General features: G+C 39.9%; 1 protein-coding gene across 3 annotated transcripts; it reads left to right on the top strand.

The window, feature by feature from the left end:
* The first annotated feature begins 442 nt into the window (after positions 1-442).
* tpcn2 (two pore segment channel 2) lies at positions 443-21,923 on the top strand. Of its 3 annotated transcripts, XM_020079608.2 has the most exons (26): positions 728-865; positions 2,053-2,137; positions 4,137-4,192; positions 5,625-5,701; positions 6,143-6,320; positions 6,487-6,603; positions 7,653-7,759; positions 9,397-9,469; positions 9,874-9,973; positions 10,071-10,136; positions 10,275-10,339; positions 11,682-11,773; positions 15,035-15,116; positions 15,268-15,357; positions 15,450-15,569; positions 15,939-15,998; positions 16,186-16,314; positions 17,276-17,322; positions 17,432-17,531; positions 17,724-17,795; positions 18,037-18,110; positions 18,309-18,414; positions 18,693-18,775; positions 18,863-18,944; positions 19,495-19,586; positions 19,706-21,923. In XM_020079608.2, exons 2-26 carry the CDS (start codon positions 2,083-2,085, stop codon positions 19,779-19,781), a joined length of 2,199 nt encoding a protein of 732 aa, XP_019935167.1. In that variant the 5' UTR covers positions 728-865; positions 2,053-2,082; the 3' UTR covers positions 19,782-21,923. The 3 variants fall into 3 exon arrangements, with proteins under 3 accessions (XP_019935166.2, XP_019935167.1, XP_019935168.1); XM_020079607.2 differs by lacking the exon at positions 2,053-2,137 and having other exon boundaries at positions 443-865; XM_020079609.2 differs by lacking the exons at positions 728-865; positions 2,053-2,137 and adding an exon at positions 3,920-4,053.
* Positions 21,924-22,071: the final 148 nt, after the last annotated feature.

The raw sequence follows: 22,071 nt of genomic DNA, 5'->3' as shown, positions 1-22,071 counted from the left end.
AAGTACTACAGAAACTGCAATGCGTGAGTGAAAGTAATCACTTGCTCTTAAATATACTTAAAAGTAACAAAGTAAAAGTGCTTTACTGAGTGTAGCCTATTCATTGATGCAATAATCTACTACTAACCCCTAAATCCATTTGAAGTGTGTGTTCACCAGTGGAGTGCTGCTGCTGCTGCATGAGGCTGGGGTCTGCTGTTACTACCTCTTATCACTGATCACCAATGGAAACAGTCAATGTCAAATCAATGTGAGCATGCAGCGCTGCACACACACACACGTAGTGGTTCAGCTACTTCTGGATACATGCAGTGTAGTAAAAGTAAAAAACAATAGTCAATCCACTCAAGTAATGTGCAGCTTGTAAAGTAGTAAACACGCGTCAGGCCGCTGTGCAGTCAGCGGAGCTGCGGTGCGGAGCTGTAGGTGGAGTTTGTGTGTCAGTGTAAAGTGAGACTGGCGGAGCGGAGCGGAGCGGGGAGGGGAGGGGAGAGGGCAGCACAGCAGCCACTTCCTAAACACACATCCCGACATGTTGCTGTTGTTGTCGGACACAACTTCACCGTCTCACCGTCAGTGAGCGAAAAGGCGAAGCGAACCCAGCTCCCTCCCCCCGCCCCACCCCACCACCCCCGCCCCTGCAGCTCCACACAGCCACATCTGCTGCCTTCACTTTAAACCTGTGGCGCCCGCGGGAGGCCGCAGATTCTCATTTCCTGGATGGAAACGGACAGTCTGTTGACCGGGTCTGTGAACGGAGCCGCGGCGGACTATGGCTCGGGCCCGGAGCACCAAGGGTCCCCGAGCAGGAGACGGATGTCGTACTCGGCCGCCGGGGAGGTGTGCAGCGTCGAGGGGGCTGCAGGTGAGTGGAGGGAGATACAAAGCTGCTTCTGTCCGACAAACAGATACTCAACATGTTTAGCTTTAAATGGAACAATCACATGCAGGACGTTTGCGAGAAGTCAACAACAAGAAGAAGTGTTAGCTGAGAAGTGTCTGTGTCATCACGAGCAGAAATCTGTCACATCATCAACTTTGATTTGTCCATTTGTCCGCTGCACATGCATTCTGTTGCTTTCAGATGTGACAGCGGAGGACACAATGCATTGTCATGATTGTAGACCGGTCATAAAGGGACGCGTGTAGTATTACCCCCCTCTCTGCTTAGGTTATACTTGTTCTGATCCTGCAGAAAGTTACACTTCTACACAGTGGTCGTCCTGTGTTCATTGCTTTTATTTTGAAATATTTATTTAAACATTCGCATTACCTATCTTTTCATCATCCCTCAATCACACAAGGACAAACGAATGAAGGAATTAGCAAACACTAAAATTAATTTTCTCCAGTCTGACAAAAAAAAAAAAAAAAAACAGGAAAAACGTGTATTGTTGGATTTCGGTTTGAATAAAAAAAGAGACAGTTTATTTATATTTTTGATTTCAAATGAAAAAAACAATAACCCTCCATACATCCATCCAATCATTCATTCCATTCAATCCACCCATCCAGTGGTAGACCCAGTTGTAGGGATGTTTCAGCAGTTCAACCCCAGAAAAACAGGAAAAAACTGCAAATCTTTGACTTCTACTTCTCTGTGATTCACTGATTATCAGTTGTGTTGTTTCTGTGAATTTCTGTCCATCAGTTGTATACGATGTAGAACAGGCTTTATTCAAATAATTCCATGAACACAACCTTCATGTAGAAGCAGGGTTACTGCAACAAGTTTTTAGTATTTAGTCAAAAACAGACAATGTATTGGTGGTAGATTCCTACTTATATTACCTTTGTCTGGTCTATAAGTGTAGAACACATTTTCCAGGTAAAACTTGTATGAATGAATGAAATCAGGCTGGCAGACTGGACATTATTCTGAGATCAGGTTCATGTAAACCAGGATCCTGAGTCCAGATTTCTAAATGACGGTGCGGGGCAGGCAGACATGCCAACATCTTCCAAAGCTCCAAATCCAGATTTCCAACAGTAGCGAGGGGGGATGTGCACGCTGTTGTACTTGACTGACGTTGGCTTTATTTTTATTACCAGGTTCCTTTTTGACTTCAGGTTCAATCTGAAATGATGCCAGATAGGCACTCTGGCTCTTTCACTGTGACCCCAAATCCTCGTCCTTGTAAGACGACTCTCCTCTCATCATCACGTGTTAAGACTCCTCTTCTATGGCATGTGACTCTGCTGCTGCATGGAGCACACACTTTCAGCTTAAAACTGTCGCATCAGTCTAATACTGACTTATAACAATTTGACAAACTGATTATGTGAAAATGAATCAAAGAGCTTTTATGCCTATAAACATTATTTAGATATTGTAAGCAGGGAGCAACTCATTTGATAGGTGTGTGCTTTAACACTTTGTCACACTTGCAACACTGACTACCATGGCAACCCTAACGTGCAGCTTAAAACTTATAACTGTCCAACTGGGATGTAAGGTGGTGACATTTGTATTGTCTGTACATTGATTGCAGGGGACATAGTGTAAATGAAATTCTAGGCTCCTAACAATTTGCAAGGCATCTTAGTAATAGTGTTGTTGGTGTTACCAGCATAAGATTCATTTTACACTTTACCATATGTAAGGCAAGTAACAGATAAAAGCAACATTCAAACATTGTCTTTATTGACCTACATTCTGGAAAATATAATATTGATTTAGGGAGAAGTCATGTCATTCAAGTTGAGTTGCAGCAGCATTTTTCAGTTATATAGGTTTTTGGGTTTTTTTCTTTAGTTTTTCATGTAGGTCACACTTTTTTCATTGGTGTGTGTGTTATAGTGTTTCAGCAGTGTTGCCCTGTCAGTATCTCCCACAACCGTCATGACACATCCTGCTGTGAAGCCATCAGCACTTAATGTGTGTGAGAGAATGTGAGTGTGTTGCCACAACTGAGTCATCATGTCTGTATCTGTAACTGCCTGTTGGAAACTTCCAGTCACTGAACTCAGTCATCTGACAGCTGTGGAACAAGCTTGTACTGTATGATAAGACATTAGTCCGAGCCTCTTATAAACACATTCAGCCAGTGTTAAAAGCATCTGTGGCCACCTAGCTTTTTCCAAATTTTAAAATAGTTTTAAAATGGTCAAATCTGAATTGTGCTCACTGATTTTTTAACACAGCACTATTTTTGCATCAAATACACACTGTTAGAGCCCTAGGTCAAATAAGATCAAATGCCAGCCTGACATGTGAACATATAATATGAATGTTGAACTCAAACAAGTGTCTGAAGCACAGGTAGGAGGTTCAAAATGGCTTAAATTTAAAACAACATTTTGCAGACGCCTCAGAATCTACCTCTCTGTCTTTCTTCCTCTCAGACCAACACATATCGCCAACAGACACATGTAGCATATGGCTGAGAACAATATGTTTTGGTCTTTGCAAACAGAAATGATGTACATATTTATTTGCATATAAAGAAGGGAAGTAATATCTGATCACAGTGGCCCCTTGAGAAACATTCTAATGCCAGGTGTGAACTTGTCCTCTTGGTCACTCAGACAGATGTTAATATCACATGTGAATAAGGCTGTGATGAGTTTGTAGGTCTGCAAAATCCATGTGGTTCCCAGCAAATGATATCTAACATTTGTCCTGAATGGTAGTATCATTGAACCTCAAACTAACCTATTCTAACAAACTAACTAATCTTATTGAGTCGAAATTATGAAATCAGTATGTTGTGTTTTTTCTGTCTGGTGCTCCTGTATTGTTGAATATGATGAAGCTGCTAGTCTGTAATCCATTAATGGAGGTTTAGGGTTGTGAGCCACGCCCTCACTGCAGTACTAAGGTGGATCCCAGTTCATGTTTTTCCTAGTTTTGCCTCAAGAAATAAAAACAAACCTTAAGCTCAGCTCCCAGTCCAACCAGTTTCACAGACTTCCTCATCGTTCCCGTTCCTGTTGTCTTTGTCAGTCAGTTCAAAGGCTCGGAACTGTGCAGGATCCATGTATAGATATTCACAGTGATGACACGCTTGGTGATCCAGGACACCGAACCTCACACTGCTCAGAGCACCTGTGGTAGAGATCTTTGTTTGTCTGCGTCTGAGACAAAGGAACAGTTCAGATGGTCCTGTTACACTCTTTTTTCTCAATGTCCACAGATGATGATGACCTCTACATCCAACAAGCTGTTGTCTTCATTGAGGATGCCATAAAAGTAAGTGCAATTAATTCCCTACTTTTATGTGTTGGTAAATAATAAGAAAAGGTAAATTAACCTGCAAAGGCAATAACAGAATATAGTATAGTATTTGTGTCGGAATGGACCATGAAGACGTCTTTTTTATGTCTGTAATTTTGTTCATTTTTGTTACAGTTGAAATTTATACCTCAGTTCTTTTTTTTTCGAGTAAAGAAACTAATTCAAAAATTAGACACTTCACTTTAAGGATTTGCAAGATATCCTTTAGTGTTGGAGGACACCTCAGCCAGTGTTTTATGACTATGTGCTAGGGACAGCATAGTGGGAGGTTCTCTCATTTTTGCAGAGAACCTCCCACTATGTTTTGCATATGTAAAAGGCAAACTGCGGATAAACTCTGTAGCCAACAAGACTGCTTGATATACAATATGTTTCCTCAGATACTAGACCATTACTGTCAATAATTCCTCAATTCATTTACATTCCATCATGCTACAAACTATTTACTCTAACTAATGTATTGTGTCAATACTCTACTATTTCTCTGACGCCTGTCTACATTACATGTGGCATCTATTGCACTTCTCTCTGTCCTGGGAGAGGGATCCCTCACATGTGGCTCTCTCTGAGGTTTCTACGTAATATTTTCCCTGTTAAAAGGGTTTTTGGTAGTTTTTCCTTACTCTAGTTGGGGGTTAAGGGCAGAGGATGTCACAGCTTGTTAAAGCCCTATGAGACAACTTGTGATTTGTAAATATGGGCTATACAAATAAAATTTGATTGATTGATTTATTGATAGCCAATTCTCCAGATTTTACCCACAAGTCATGTCTGAAAACTTCTTTAGACTCAAAGACAAACTGATTAGATTTTGGTAGTTGAAGGTCAAAGATGTTCTGGTGAAAGTGATATATCATGAACACCAATAGGGAATCTTATTTCATCTGGTACAAACATTTACATTGATTCAAGGACCTAATTAGATACCAGTGGTCAAAGGTCCCAGGCACCTAATATTATTGTAAATATGGACTGAAATTTTTTTTTGTCTCAAGGACACATACAACCACAGGACGGTAACTTTAGTTCTCCAAAATCAAACATAAATCACACTTGATTCAATCACACTAGCTTGAGTGTCTCTCTACTGGCTAACTCTCACTTATAGGATTGATTTCAAAGTGTTGTTTTGAACATATAAGTGTTCCATCGGCTGACAACTCTGCCCACAGGGTAGAGGATTGAGGACGTGGATGTTCCAAGGTGCAGTTGTTGTTCCTAGACTCAAGGACAGAGATGCAAATGATGCAACACTTTTGGCAGTGACATGTCTAATCCACATTAAATACACTTCCTTTGACCAGTTAAATTCATGGCATCACAGCAGACTGCTGTCTTCATTTTTAGTTAAGCTGTACAGTAATTATATTTATTTACTGGCTTACAGTACCGGTCCATCAACCACCGAGTAGATACCAGCTCACTCTGCCTCTATCAATGGTACTACTCCCGGATATGCCAGTGGTAAGTTTTCACCCTCTAGCGTGCCAGGTCATGTCAGAATTTAAATGTACCTGATTGTATGAATCATGTCTGCCATGGCACTATTTAACGATTGACTCAGCGGATACAATAACCAGAATTGCATAATTCTTTTCAGCACTATGTCATACAATACCAACTATGGGTCTGCAGTTAGCAATAAGAAGTATATGTTATTCAGCTTTTCATCTATTGACTATGTCGGTGACTTTTGAGTGTTTTCCAGGAAATTCACGCTCTGTCGAGGCTTTAAGTGATATGATAAGTGCTGACAATACAGTTAGTAGAGTTAATTTTGCTAGACCTAAGTTTAAACTATCTGGTACAGCACATCATCTCTGAATAAAATGAACTGAAACCTCATCATATTGTGAACTTCATGGTGTTTAAACCATTATTCTTACCTGTCTTATTCTGTCTCAGGGGCTTGGGCCTGACCATTGCAGTGGTGTTGTTGCTGGCCTTTGTGGAGCGTCCCTCCTCTCTGTCTGTCTCCTCAGACCCCCGACATCGCTCCCCACCTTGGGAACCTCCTTGCGGCCTCACTGAGGGCTTCGAGATGGTCTGCCTCATCATTTTCTCTTTTGACCTCGCTGTCAAGGTAAACAGAGCCAGGGTGGCAAGCATTTGCTCAGATGACATTGATTGATATCTGGAGGAAAAAAAGAGTTTCCATATAAAATTTGCCATGTTATGTTTTTAATAACCGTGTAATGTTTTTGTCCCACTGTTGAACCATTTCTCCACAATATCTGGTCTGCCCTCAGAGCTACCTGATTGGCTGGGAGGAATTCAGGAAGAGCAAATGGCTAATTGGCTACACCGTTGTCCTTTCGGTCTCCGTCATCGACTGGCTGCTATCTGTCAGCATGGTGTGTGATGAGGTGAGGCTGTCTTCTCTCATTCTTCTCGAAGCATTTAGTGCCCAGTAGCTGCTTAATCAAACAGCAGTGTTTAGTTAAGAGTGTCGCCGCTCATACAGAAATCAGATAAAAACCTGCGCAGTTTCTGTGTACTTATTTAGACCCATTTTCCCCCCAGATTCATATAACATCACAGTGACCTTTGATAAATCTTAATCATTTTATCTTAAAATTTTAGTCCAAGTGTCAACTGATCAAAAGTTGAAGAAATTCTCTCAAGCAGTCTGGAGATATCACATTCAAGAGGCCATAAACTTTTTATGAGGACCTTTGAATACGAAAATCATATCAGTTAACCAGTGAGTCCTGGAGAATTGTACCAGATATAAATAAATTCCCTATGGGCAGTCTTAATATATCACATTCACAGGCACGTGAGGTCCTTTTGTTTGACGTTTGAACTCTAAGCACCAAAATCGAATCAGTTCATCCTCAAGTCCAAGTGAATATTTGTACCAAATATGAAGAAATTCCCACTGGAGGCATAATAATGGGGAGACAGTTGCTTGCCAACAGTTACTCTTTTTACTATCAGCAAAAAGTTCTCAAACAACAGTGAGAAGTTATCCTCCATCATTTAGCAGCCATAGCAGTATGCTGTATACCAATGTACTGTTTATTAAAACAAGCTTAAAAGAGAGACTTTTCCGAAACAATGGCATAGACTCCCACGTCTACTTTTTGATTGGTTCTTATTAGTCATGACTCAACTAGTCAAGAACGCAGAGTGTTGCGAACATTTACTGTGAGTAACTGATCCACCTCGTTGTTCGACAGTCAACAGAAGAAATCCCTGCTCTTACTTTTCACCATTGCTGTTCTTCATTCAGTATTTTCTGTAACAAACTGCAAAGGAGAGAATTTGCCTCCTGTTTACAGTGGTATGTGTGTGACCATTGGATGTGACCACTGAATTTCTGTAATGAAAAACAACTGAACTCAAACAGATCATCAATGAGTCAAACGCAACATGTTTCAAAATGTGATCTTGTCTTGTCGTTATTAATCAGAAACTGAGAGTGCGACGACTCCTCCGGCCCTTTTTCCTCCTGCAAAACTCCTCCCTGATGAAAAAGACATTGAAGTGCATCAAGAGGACTCTGCCTGAGATTGCTAGGTATTTGAATCCATTCCACTGGCAGCCATATCTATATCCTGGTTTAAAAGATCTCTATTATCTGGGGGGAGAATGATATAATAAGCCGTGACCACGAGTTATGAACGTGTTCCTTAATAACAAGACCTGGGAACTTGGAACTTAGAAGCCTCTTGGATGAGAGATTAAACATTTAATCACACGACGAAGCCCGTATAACAGGCTTTAGTTTGACACACACTGTCTGCACTGTCTGAGGTGACTGTGGTGCAAACATTTGTAATTACTAGTCAATAAAAACATTGCACCTTATCCTTGTGCAAAAAAATAAAATTTCCAGTGCGCAGGGAGCATGACTGAGGATTTGGCATTTTGGGGAAAGGATGTGACTCGTACTCTCAGCCCTCACCAAAATAATACTAGACTGTTATGCGGTGCACACTCTCCTTTAAGGGAAGGATACATGAAGTTTAAAACAATGTCTGGTTTGTTAAGTCAATCCCTGCCGCTCCCACAGTACATCTCCATCTATCTCTGTTTCCAGATGCCCCAGGTGCATCCTGTCAACCTGGTACTAGCAGATGTGCACATTCCCTGCGCTCTGGACATTTAACTGCACTTTGCACAGGGCGCCAAGTCACACAATGATAGGGCGCAATGTTTATATTGATTATATATTATATTATGAACATTTCCACCACAGTCAGTGGCCTCAGTCAGAGTCAGTGCATTAAGTGTATTAAAATGTCTAAAATGAATAGAATTTGACCAGTGACCTGGAAAGTTTGGCAGTTCTGTTTGGTGCTGCAGATTTTTTTTTTTTTTATTCATTTATAATAGATTACACCCAGTAGTCAACAGTGACATCTGACAGCAAAAATGTAAGGATGCCTGATTTAGTTTAACAGTTCATTTCCACATGTGCTTCTGATGACGTAAAAAACCAACAAATGAAAGTGTTATGACAAAGTGAAGTTTATATAAATATGGCTATAGATCTGGCTTTTTGATTACCGTAAATGTACAGAAATATATAAGGTAGAGGGAAACATTTTTAAAAGGATCATCTAATCACCAAGATTTAAAATCGCTGTGTGCTTCTCGAGCTGCAAATACAAAAGTAGAAAAATGTTTAGTTAACATTTGGCGTTGTGTTATATTCAGAAAGACTCATTTTTATTTTTAGGAACTTTCAGTATTTCATCAAAAGAAAAATTTGGATTTGGCAGGAGAGAACATTGTTTTAGAACCTGTAAATGGACTGCCTTTATACAGTTTTCTAGACTTGATGGTCACAACACTTTACTACACAAGGTACCTTCACCCATTCACCATACCTTCATACAGCTCTACTATAGGCAGCATCACCATTCCTTTTCAGAGGGCACTTTAGGATTCAGTGTTTCATTGTGCTGCACAAGGACACTTGGACATGTGGACTAGATGAGCCAGGGATCAAACCACCGACCTTCTGGTTAGTGAACAACCTGCACAAAATACTGAGCCACGCCCACAGTAGCACCTCTCTAACTAAATGAAATGTATCTAAAATAAGTAGGGAACCTGGAAAGATAGATTTATACTCATCACTGGCTCCCCAGGCTTTTTCACTCCTTCCTAAATGTGTGTGTGTGTCTGTGTTGTCCCTGTCTCTGCAGTGTCATCCTGTTGCTGGCACTCCACCTCTGCCTCTTTACCATGATCGGCATGCTGCTGTTTGCTAAAACTGAGGTGAGTTCATTGTAGTCATTCCATGGTAAATACACACTAATATGTTTTACACTCTTGTTCTTGTTTTCTTTGTGAGGACCATTTGAAACCTAGAATTTTGTGAGGACATTTTGGTCGGTCCTTACTTTCTGACCCACTTTCAAAGGGCTGTTTTAGGGTCAAGAGTTGCGTTTAAGGTTAGGGTTTGGCATTCAGTTGTGATGGCTGAGGTTTAGGGTAAGGGTCTGTGGGTTCTAGTTCAATCTGGAATAAAAACTCAAAAGTATCTTCGCAAAGATAATAAAAAGCAGCATATCTTTACATTTTGAGAAGCTGGAAACAAAATTTGATATTTATTATTATGTCAGTAATATATAAAATCTTGTGTAGAGCTCAGCAGGTGTCACTTACCTGTTTCTGTACAGGATCCAAAGAAGAACAAGGAGTGGGAGACGCATTTCAGAGACCTGCCACAGTCTCTTACCTCTCTGCTGGTACTTCTCACCACAGCCAACAACCCTGATGGTACACAATCAGTCATATTTGTTGATGAATGCTATTCACTTGATGATGATTGAACTGTCATTTTTTAAGTCTGATCATCTGTTCTACATTTCTATAGTGATGATTCCCGCCTACTCTCTGAACAGAGGCTACTCCATTTTCTTTGTCACCTTCAGTGTAATCGGTAAGCGGCCATTCTCAGTGTCAGTGTCAGTGCAGCAGCTGGAGGATACTTGAAGCGATAAAACGTCATTGTGTGACAATTAAAGCAAAAATGTTTTAGTCAGATATTTCAAAAGTAATTTGTTTTGTGTCCTGTCAGGAACCTACTGTTTGATGAATCTACTGACAGCTATCATCTATAACCAGTTCAGGGGATATTTACTCGTGAGTCTCACACACACACACACACACACACACACACACACACACACACACACACACACACACACACACACACACACACATTTATTTCTACCCTCCCACCTGGTAAACTCCTATATCATTCAAACTAATCTCCAGTTTTGAATGCATTTAAAGCTGATAAATCTCTCCTAGATCTCCTTGAACACAATTAATTATATTCAATGAATCTACACTCACACTTTTGAATTTGGAATGAGCCATGTGGCTTAAACATCAAAATGGGAAGCATCAAGCCATTTGTGTTGGTGCACTGAAGCACCTTGCACAAGCATTGTAGAAGTATAACCAGTAGGAAGAGAGAGGGTTTTAAGTTCTCCTGGAAAGTCACCAAAGGTTTTGACCAGATTGATTGGTGATTCGTTTTAACGCTTGTGACTCTCACACATACGAGCTTCTTTAGCCTGAAAGAAGTGCCTGGGAGCACTTGCCCAAAAGGGGTTTGCCAGAACTCTTAAAAATAATTTTGGTTGATGTTAATAAAGATATAATAATACGTTTTATTTATAGGCACCTTTCAGAGCACTTTAAGTCACCTTACAAAACACAGATAAAAAGACAAGAAAAAACAATGTATCAAAAACATCAATCAAATGAACTATGAATAAAACATGTAGTTTAGCTAAATGGAAGAAAATCAAACCGAATATGCCAGTTTAAAAAAAAGAGTTTTCAAATGGGATTTGAAACTGGAGAGAGAGTTAATGATGGGAGGAAGTTCCAGAGGTGGGGAGCAGAGCGGTTAAACGCTCTAGATCTTATGGTTGTCGAACAGGCAGGTGGTACAGTGAGGTGGCTGGAAGAAGAAGGCCTGAGGGCAGGAGGGTTTGTCAATGTGAAGGAGTTCAGAAAGGTATAGGGGAGCGAGATTATGTATGCCTTAAAGGTGACGAGCAGAATCTTAAAAACAATGTTGTCATTCACCGGGATCCTGCTGAAGGACAGGAGTCATGAGATTAATGGAGGGGGTTCTGGAAGTGATGCAATTCGCAGAATTAAGGACTAATTGAAGTTTATGAAGAAATTTGTGGGGGAGGCTAAAAAGAAGGGAGTTACAGTAAAATGAATACGTTTGGTGTAATTTATTTCCTCTCGGTTTAAGGACAGTGTGCACGATCAGTATTGGTTTCAATGATAATTATTCTGTGCTATCAACTTCTATGTTTTTGCTGGCACTTTCAAATAATCTTAACTATCAACCCTGAGCATGACAGCAGAGGAAATGAAAACACAGATCTTGCACATTGTCACATTAGGACATCAGAGTCTGCAGCCATGGAACCATTTTGTTTCTGTTTCTGTGCAGATGTCAGTCCAAACGTCAATCAACAGGAGACGACTGGGGATCCGAGCTGCTTTCCAAGTCCTCAGCTGCCAAGGAGCCCAACAGTCCACTGAGTAATACACACACACACACACACACACAAATACAACCACACATACTGTATATTCAAGTGTACAGCAAAAGGTTTACACCCAAAGTTGGAAAAAATACAAAGGTTTTCTGGAAGCTGGTGAAAGGAGAACTCAGGCAGCTTTTTTATCTTATGCAGCAGATTTGAAGGTAGACTTGAAGCATCAAGGAGACCAGAAGGTGCAACAATATACAAACAGAGTAACATGAGCAATTGTCACCCTCAAGTCTGAAGATGTCTGCCACAGCTTCCTCATATATCTCCCTCTACTTGAGTCACCCATTCTAACAGCACATCAATGAATGGTTAGAACTGCTGTCACTCTCTATGTTACATGTAGGTGTTTGCATCCTATTGGATAGTTAAGTCTAAATATGTATTCCTAAACCACATTGAAGAAGTTGGTGCCTCTCTGTCTGGGGCATCTGAGTTAGATATGAAAGTCACTGGGTGTAGACACTACAATGCACTGTTGGTTGGTCCTTTATCTATAACCTGACCTTTGTGTACTGCTCAGAGAGTAAGGAGTATCATTAAGTTAGCCAGGCACTCTTCTCTTAATGGTGTACAGATATAATGTATTATACACTATACATACATAATACAGTATATAGTGGCACATACAGTAATGTGTGAGGATATACAAACATTCCTCAACAATGTTGATTACAAAAATGGACATGATTCCAGTTATTTTCAGTGTCCGATTCGAGACATCTTTACTCTATTGTTAAAACTAGATCTAGACCTGGTTGGGCTTTCCTGAAAAAACTGACATTCATACAAATTATATAACCTGAGTCTAAAAGTCTTAGAGTCTGACACACATTTGGGTGCACGTCACACTGAAGTTACAAGCCGAAAAAGTGCAAACCGCTATGTTACTACCAAGAATTTTGACCCTGTATTTACACCTGAGCTAAAGAGCCTACCATCACTATGTCCAATCATTATACAATCAGACAAGGTAAACTGTCCAATCAGACCAAACGTCAGGAGATTTACCTCTTCCCTCTTCTAAAAGACATTCATGTGATCCTGTCACAGCAGGTGACAGACTTAATCACATTTAACCTACTGATCTCAGTGCTGCCTATGAATGAAGAAATAGATCTGAATATTTGTGTTACAATATTGTAACAGAGGTGGGTTCTCTCAACATGACACACACTAGACACAGAGTCTTCAGCTTGAGACCTAACTCTGTTCTTGCACACTATTCAATTTGCTCCATTCTGTCTGCGCTCTCTTGCACCTTCCAGCCTGGATGACTTCACGCTGCGTGCCTCTTGTCTTATAGCTGAGATCGTCTTCGATCTCCAGCTCTGTGCAGATAGGATGTCGATGTCTCTTCCTCCCTCTCTTCCAGGGGTTAGGGTTAGCCACTACTGCATTTATAGGAGAGTGTTATTAGACAACTCAGTGCAACTGTGCAGCTTCCACTGCTCCTGCTGTGCCAGCTCTGCACAGCCTCTCCCTCTGACAGCTCTCTCTCTCTCTTTCCAAAGGAAATTCTAGGAGTGGCACGAACAAATAAAGATTGGGACAATAATAGCGGCCAACCTTCAGATGGCTGTAATGTTATATGCAATCGAGTTTTTAACCTTGTTAATATCTTCCTATGTTGTTTTGATACCATACAAGACATATCATGAGCGGAATAAGGAGTAAAATGCCTGGGCTAACATATAGCACAAACAAATAAACAATGTTAGCTACACTTTACATTATGAAACATCTGCTAGTCGTGGACTGCTCACATGAGTGTTACCTCACTGGTTCAAACACAAAAAATCATTTAAAGTCCCAAACAGCCAAACACACATTCCCAAACCGAGTAGCTACTTCCATGCCATACTGCTGCAAACAAGTTGACAAATGTGCTGACAATAAATTCATGAATCCACAAAAAAATTAACTCCTGAAACATGCTCAGTGCCTTTCTCCAAGTCTTAACCCCAATATTCACAATTACCTCTTTTCTAAGATTTTCACCAAATACCCAGCAAGCAAAGCAGAAAAACACATTTTTCGCAGAGGAGAATTCCAGCCATTTAAAGCTCTGGAACCAGTTTTTTTGGAAGGCTCTTTTCTGAGTACCAAACCGATCGTGTGGGTACTTCGACAACTGTGGACAGTGTGGTCTTGACTACCTGTCCACGTTCTTATCTGGTTCATGCTCTCGTTATCTGCTCATTCTCCTACTCTGTCTCTCTATCGTCCTCTCTCCCTCTTTGTGCTGTCAGCCAGATGGCAAACATACCATTCAAATTATTTAAAACATGAAATGAGATAAGAAGTTGATGCAAATCTATGTCAATCTTCTGCGTTCTATTTAGATAATGGGTTGCTGTGCTCAATGCAGTCAGGTAACATCATTTGACCTCACTCTCTCACCTGGTGAACCTGGCTGTTTTCTTGAAATAAATATTTGGATATCCATCTAATGAAAAACAGACATTTCTGTAGGTTTAAAAAAAAAATTATAGTCATATCAAGACGTGATATAACTTCAACTAAAATACTTAGGTGCATCACTTAAGTTGATAGCTGTTCATTGTTAAATGCGAACTGACCAACACTGTTAGCAGCTAACATTAGCCCCTAATTTATAAATATAGATTCACACCATGCAACTCTAACCAGATTTTATGAGGTTCTAACTTTCTCACCATCTGATTGTAGGTGCACTAGTTTCATTTAGAACCTCTGAGCCCCTGAAGTCCCAAAATATATATTTTTTTTATCTTGTGGAAATCTTGTGCACACAAGATAGATACATTGTGCACACAAGACAAATACATTGTGCACACAAGACAAATACATTGTGCACACAAGATACACACATTGTGCACACAACATACACACGTTGTGCACACAGAGGCTTAACTTGCCTACACCCACCTCCAGAAATAAACCTAAAGTGACACACCTTAATAAAGTCTGTTCAAGCCGACTGAGCACCAAGAATATTTCAGCAATATCATCTAAATACTCAAATGTTGTTTCCTTCTTATTAAATCCTTTTATCATAAATGCAATGTAATTAGATAACAATATATTATACAATGGCACAGATTCATTTTTTAAATGTAAAATGAATACATTGTGCAACATACAACACTGATTAATAGATTGTATTCGTTCACAGCAAAAGCAATATTGTGCCTTGTATATGAAATAATTGCATGTAAGTTGTACATCACACAGACATGGTTCATAGTTGTGTTGTTTGATCTGTCAGGGAGCGTGTTTGTGTTCATTCGGTGCTGGAGGTGATGTCCAGAGTCCAGATGAAAAGCTACTACAAAGCAGCCATCACTACGGTCAGAACATACACAACACAACAACATACACACTCAGAGCCTCAAATGCCTTTCGACCAGGTTAGGGTGCAACTGAAGATTATTTATAATCTCCTGGTCCTTTCCCCCTTTAATCGTATCTGATGAAAGTTTCATCTGCACTTCATCTCAGGAGGCACAGCAGTATGAAGAAGCAGGCTACATGGATCGAGAGCAGTTCAGAAAGATATTTGATGAGCTGGATAGAGATCAAATCAAGGAGGTAAATTCGTGTCCTATTCATTCATCATCGTTTCATTCTTGGACATCTGTTTTAGTTCTCTGACTGTGTGTGTTTGTCTGTTTCCCCCCCAGCACCCTCCCTTGCCTCAGTACAACTCTCCAGTCCTGCAGAGGCTCCAGCTGATCTTCAGTCACTACTCACTCAATATAATTGGCAATGCAGTGGCACTGGCCAATGTCATAAGCATATGTGTAAGTTACACACACACACACACACACACACACACACACACAATTGTGTCCGGATCTTCAGAGGAAATTGCATTGACTAATTTCCTGGAGAATTACTCCCTAAAGCACCTTAAAGGGATTTATGTTATGGAGACTTGGATTTTGTCCCAATAGGGAGGTAAGTCCCCATTGTTCGATAGTTTACACACATATCATTGGAGTATTTTTATATTAAAGGGTGTACATTACATCAGTAGTATAAAATGGTCTTGAAATGATGACAATAGTATTGTTTATTGCTTTAATTTCAGACAATGCAATATATTGACAGTTTACACACACACACACACTGGCAAGCATTTCCTAAGATAACCTTTGTTTGTGTTTCAGACTGTCCTTGTATTAAACTCTGAAGTTACCACAGCAGAGAGAAACAACTTCTTGTTGGAGGTGAGCATAGAGTTACCCGGAGGAAACGTTCTGTGTTAAATAAAGTCAGATTCATTGTCCTGGTCTTCTAAAGTTACTGGATCCTCAGTGGAACTTTCATTGGATCAAGTGCTTTTTTGGTGTTAAATGAACATTGCAGCCTTGTTGAAACAGAAATGAACGGACTCTTCCACTCTCCAACCATCAGATTATCAACCTGTGCTTCATCCTCTACTACTTGTTTGAAATGAGTGTCAAGATCTTTGCCTACGGTTGGAGAGGATACCTCTCCTACAGGAACAACATCTTTGATGGCTGCCTTACCATCCTGCTATTGGTAAAACTGCTCTGCATTCACACTTTGTTTTGGAAAAGCATACATTTTTTATTCATCTTACATAGTATCACAGCAAGTAGATTCCCATAGCATTATGCACAGCCATTTACTAGCTTTAATTTCATTATTGTGTAATGTGTAAAGTTTGACATATATATATGTTTATACTTCTCTCCTCTCTTCTGTGTTTACATTCAATATTTCTGATGCATTTAGTTGGTAACTAATCCAATATTTGGAGGGATTCGTTTGTGTTTGTTAGATTTGCTCAAAGGTTTATGGTGGACACATTTAAACACATTGAAAAAAGTCAAAAAGTTAGTGTGTACTCAGTTCACCTGCTACACACAACATGAGACGAGCAGAGCCAGGACACAACAATCCAGTTTCTTGATCCGACACCATCGATTGATAACTCTTCTCTCTCCAACATCTACCACCACCTTTCTGTATTGGGGACTGGCTAACAAATTTGATTCAATGTTGCTTCTGATTGACGTACCTCATCTACTTCATGGCAAATACCCTGCATTTGTTACATGTACGATTATCACTTAACTCTTGACCTAGCCAGTGAGAAGCCGTCCGTTTCTGATATGAATCGATTTTAAACAACTGTGAATTATCAGAAAGTATCTCAAGGAAGGAGCGAATGGCAGAATTAGTGAATGTTTAAATTTAAAGTTGGTTATTTAGACACAGTAGACTCAATACACCCTGTACCGCAGAATGTCCACTGACAGTGGTATCCATCTTTCATCTAAAACCATTTGATCATATTTTTGAATCTGAAGTATACTGAAGATATTATTTACAATGATCATAAAATACAATATTAATATTATAGACTTAATAACAAATAAACAATTTTTAATCTCAAGTGCAAAATGAAATGTCATGTGATTTGTTGCATTTATCACTTTCGGTGTTAAGCTTTTGTTTTTATTGTTTTCCCCATCAGTCTCTACAGATCACTATTTTTGTCACCTTCCGGATTCCTCGTGCAAAGTGGGTTTTTCAAAATAAGTGTTTGTATGTAGCTGCAGCTTCTCTGTCATGCAATGATCACTTTTTTATATTGGGAATTGAGTGTGTTTATATGCATGTGTCACGACAGGGACTCGCCTTTACATGATGTAATGTCTCTGTGGGAGATGGTTCGTTTGGTCAACATGCTGATCGTCTTCCGCTTCCTGCGCATTATCCCAGATATCAAGGTACAAAGCAGACAAAGGAGCACAGTGTTCAGCTAATTCAACTTCAGCCTTTTAAACTAGAGCAGAGACAATTCATTACAGAAATGTTTTAAACAAATGACAACAGAAGAATCTGTGTACGTTGACATCAGACATATGCTGCTGGAACAACGTTCTCATTTTATCTTCGATGTGTTCCATTTTGTTCTCCAGCTCATGGCTTTGGTTGCAAGCACAGTGTTGGACCTGGTGAAAAATCTTAGAGCCTTTGCAGGGATACTGGTGGTGAGTGCCATCAGCATATTTCCTTCAACCGGCTGTTCTGCACAGTTTGTGCTTTAAAAATATACTTATCACTTTGAACACATTTTGCCTTAGACATGCTCATGCTTGAATAAATCAATGCACTCTGGTTGTACATACAGTGTTTTCACATGACAAGAGTGATGTGCAGGGTGGTTTACATGGAAAAGGAACAGGTCTCATGTGGGGAAAGGTTGATGTCCTCTTCATACTCTCTGTGTAGGTGGTGTACTATGTGTTTGCTGTGTTTGGGATCTGGCTGTTTGAAGGAGCCATTAAACCTCCTCCACAGATGAGGTACTGTATGAAGTCATCTGAGGAAGAACATGTGATGTCAAAACAGGATGAAACTTATGACAAAAACTTTTTATGGCCCTGCGTTGGTTTCAGCCTTGGCTAACGTCATTATACTTTTGGATTGACCATCCATCACATTTTTTTTAACACAGTTTGTCAGGAAAACTTTAATTTTGTGTGTGTGTGTTTGTGTCCCAGTGTGATCTCCAAAACCTCCATGGAGAATACCACCTCTAACTTCAGTATGGATTGCGGCACATATGAACAGCTTGAATACTGGTCAAACAACTTTGATGACTTTGCTGTGAGTAACCAGAAACAATGTGTTACTCTCCTCTTTCCCTTTCAGCAAGACCTCACTTAAAATCCACTCACTTTTATGTGTATGTTTATTTTATTTCATTTTCTATTGTGATGTTTTTTGTCAAATGTTAGGTGATGTGACTGTCAATGATATTCTACAGATACATTTGTGATGAAAACATTGTTATTATGAAATAAAACCCAGCAATGTCAGATTATCATGTTTTAATGAAGACGACTGTGGAATAAGGAGAGCATCTTCCCCTCCCTCTCTCTTAGGCATCCATCATTTTGCTGTATAATATCATGATAGTTAACAACTGGCAGGCCTTCATGGACGCATACAGTAGATACACCACAGAGTACGTACAAGTACAGTTTAAATGCATGATGATGATGAAGATGACGAAGATGATGAAGATGATGATGATGATGATTTATTTTTCCAGTTGGTCTAAGGTCTACTTTGTGTGTTGGTGGCTCACCTCCTCCGTCATGTGGGTCAACTTGTTTGTGGCGCTCATCTTAGAGGTCAGTTCACTAGCAAGGACCACGTCCCAACTACATGTGATGTCAAGGTTTGAATGGAAATTGAAATATTTGATGTTGAGGAAAAGTGAATGGACATTAAGTGAAGTGGTTGATGACAGGGTGGAGGGAGACTCAGTGTGGGGGTTCCAGCTCAGGTATCATTCCACCGGAGCTTAATACAGGCCCTCCCGAGACAGAACGACACATGCAAGAGTTATGCATCAAACTGAATAAGAAGGGATTCGGGAGGGAGGAGCTATCATTGTGGATTTATCTTTATCCAAAAGCAGTTCCCAAGAAGCTTATTTTGTACAGTTTGATTGGCCCTATTTTATAAAAGATATTTTTTTATATATATTTGTAGCAGTTTTCAAAGATTTCCATCTTGAGGAAATAATGGTCTAGGGGCTGAAAGATTGGAAAGGCAGGGAAAGCAGAGTTTTGTGGTTCTTGCTGTCAATAAGAATATGTAAGGTAAGGCGTGTCTTTTGATATACAGTAAGCTACTCATTAAACATGTAACAACCTAACTAAACTCGTTCTCGAACAGAACTTCACCTACAAGTGGGACCGGAGTCACAGCTGCTCTGTAACGGATGTTGAGAGAATCCGGTATGAAACCTCCGTCCAGCTTATATTCAAGTAGGTTGGCACTGCTGTTGCTGGAAGTTCTTCAACTAAAAAATCAACTTGTCAAGCTGTAGCTAATGTCCTCTCCAACTTTCTTCTTTTCTCCATGATTTGTCCTCTTTTCTCTGCAGGGAGCACATCCAGGAGCCAACAGAGGAGGACTTAATTTGTCAACTACACCGACATCCCCATTTACACCTACACTAGTGAGACATGCACACACACACAGCACCTGCACCAATCTGCAGTAAAGATCACTGAGAGGTCAATGTTCTATTCTATGAGTTTATTGGAATGTTTATTATAGTAATATGTTACTTCTACTACTGAAACCAGTATGTTTTCATATTTTTATGAGTAATGAGTAATGGCGGCCGTTGCTCAGCGGTAGAGCAGGCCGTCCAGTAACCAGAAGGTTGGCGGTTCGATCTCAGCTCCCGCTCGCCACGACCGAGGTGCCCTTGAGCAAGGCACCACCCCCCTCCCCCCAACATCTGCTCCCCAGGCGTTGGCAAAAGCAGGCCACCGCTCCAGTATATGTGTGTACATGGCATCTGTCAATGTGTGTGTTTCTATGCATGTGCGTGTTTCGACAGGTGCCAACTGGATGGGTTAAATGCAGAGAACAATTTCACAATAAAAGTAAATCTTCTTCTTCTTCTTCTAAAACCTCTGTGAGCTGCAGTTTCAGTTTTGCAGGGGTCAGCCATTGTGTAGAGTCAGAGAAGCAGGAATCGGTGTGTGGAAACCATGCTCCTTGTGTGTATCACTACTCTCATATTATTTGTCATTGGTCACTCTTGTTTGGATCAAGTACCACAAGTTATGTGCCAACTACCTGAATGGCAACAGAGTATCTCTTTGTGTATACCTGTGTGAGAGAACAAATCAAAATGACACCTTCTGTATATGTCTGTTTGCCAATCTCTGACACCACTGTCTGCAACACAGCGAAGTGACAAAACTGAACCTAGATCAGTGTGAAGTGGTAGAAAGAGACTCCAGAGCAGCTTTTTATCACTGAGCAGTTGAACCATTAAAATTCAGGGGATATTGCTTGATATTTGGGGTTTTGCTTCGCAGTTGTCCAGGCACAAAAATCCAGATATATTGTCTCATCAAAGTCTGGTGAATGTGTTAGCAAAGAATATCTTGAGAATGGCTTCTTTAGAACACAATAGCTTATAGGGGGCTTGTTTACAAACACAAAAGGGATTTTATCTTAAGTCAGGAGTTACGAAGCTTCACCAGCTATTTATCCAATCAAATCTTGATCCAGAGACTTGAGCCCCTTTCATACCTACAACCTACAATTTCCCTCCATTGTGGAACAAGGAAATTTAGATTTTTTTTCAACATGATGGATCATCCCAGCTTGTCTGGGGTGTTTGTTACTTTGCACTCCTTGAGAACAACAATGACACACATACAGAAATGCGCAAACAATTTGGATTGGAGGTTGACTGCTTCACGAAACCCACCGGCTGTTCACTCTCATTAAACCATGTTAACGAACAATGTCATATTAGCTTGTGTGGTATTAAATCCATCCCCACTTTGCTCACTTGCTATAGTTTATGCTGTTGTGCTGGATCATTATCTTGGATTTTCTTTTAGCTTTTTTAATTGGTATCTGTATGGAATGCAATAATCTGAGGAACCAGGAAGAATCTTTGACTGTAGAGTACATTGTTACTTCAAGAGGCATTTCCTGCACTCAGGGGGAATGGCCACTTTGTGTTTTTAACCACTGCCCTTCAGAGGGTCACCACAGCACATAATGAAATACCATAATCATATACATGTTCCAGATTTTTATTTTTTTTTCGGTTTATGTGAATGCAATCATAATGAAATCTAAAATATGCTCTTTATGTTTTTGTCTCACTGTGATGCACAAACACAAACACACACGTACACACGCACACACACACACACCTACTGAAAATGCAACAAATTGAACTGATAAAAACCAAAGCTCAGGATGGAAGTAAATTTAAGTAAGTAAGTTTCATCCTCAAATGTTTTTGCATACAGAATATGTATTTTACATTATTAGTATTTCATGTCTAAAAACATGGAGCCTTTTGTTCATCAATGCAACTGCTAATGTGATCGGCCAGTCTCTCAGTATAAAAAGGGATATATATATATTGCTATTTATATACTTCTGATGCATTTTATTATGGGAAAATATTTTTGTACTTTGTATTTTGAATGTAGAACACTGGGAAAATATATTCTGATATGTGACTTGTGGATTGTACTTTATTCTGCATTTTATCAACTGTTTGTGAAAAAAGGTTCCACAATTTAAAATAAATATTTTACTATTTTAGTATTTATTTTACTTGTGTGCTGTTAAATGTGTGCTGCATATAGAGGTGTGTATAACATGAAAAACAATAGGGAGGTCAAAGGTCATATAGAGCAGAAGCCTTTGAAACGGCTGTTTTTTAATTAATTAACAAATGACTGAAGTCCACACAATATCACA

The sequence above is a fragment of the Paralichthys olivaceus genome, chromosome 1 (assembly GCF_024713975.1).
Source record: "Paralichthys olivaceus isolate ysfri-2021 chromosome 1, ASM2471397v2, whole genome shotgun sequence".
NCBI lineage: Eukaryota > Metazoa > Chordata > Actinopteri > Pleuronectiformes > Paralichthyidae > Paralichthys > Paralichthys olivaceus.
Note: the sequence above shows the minus strand (reverse complement) of the source record. Positions and strands in the feature narration are given on the sequence as shown.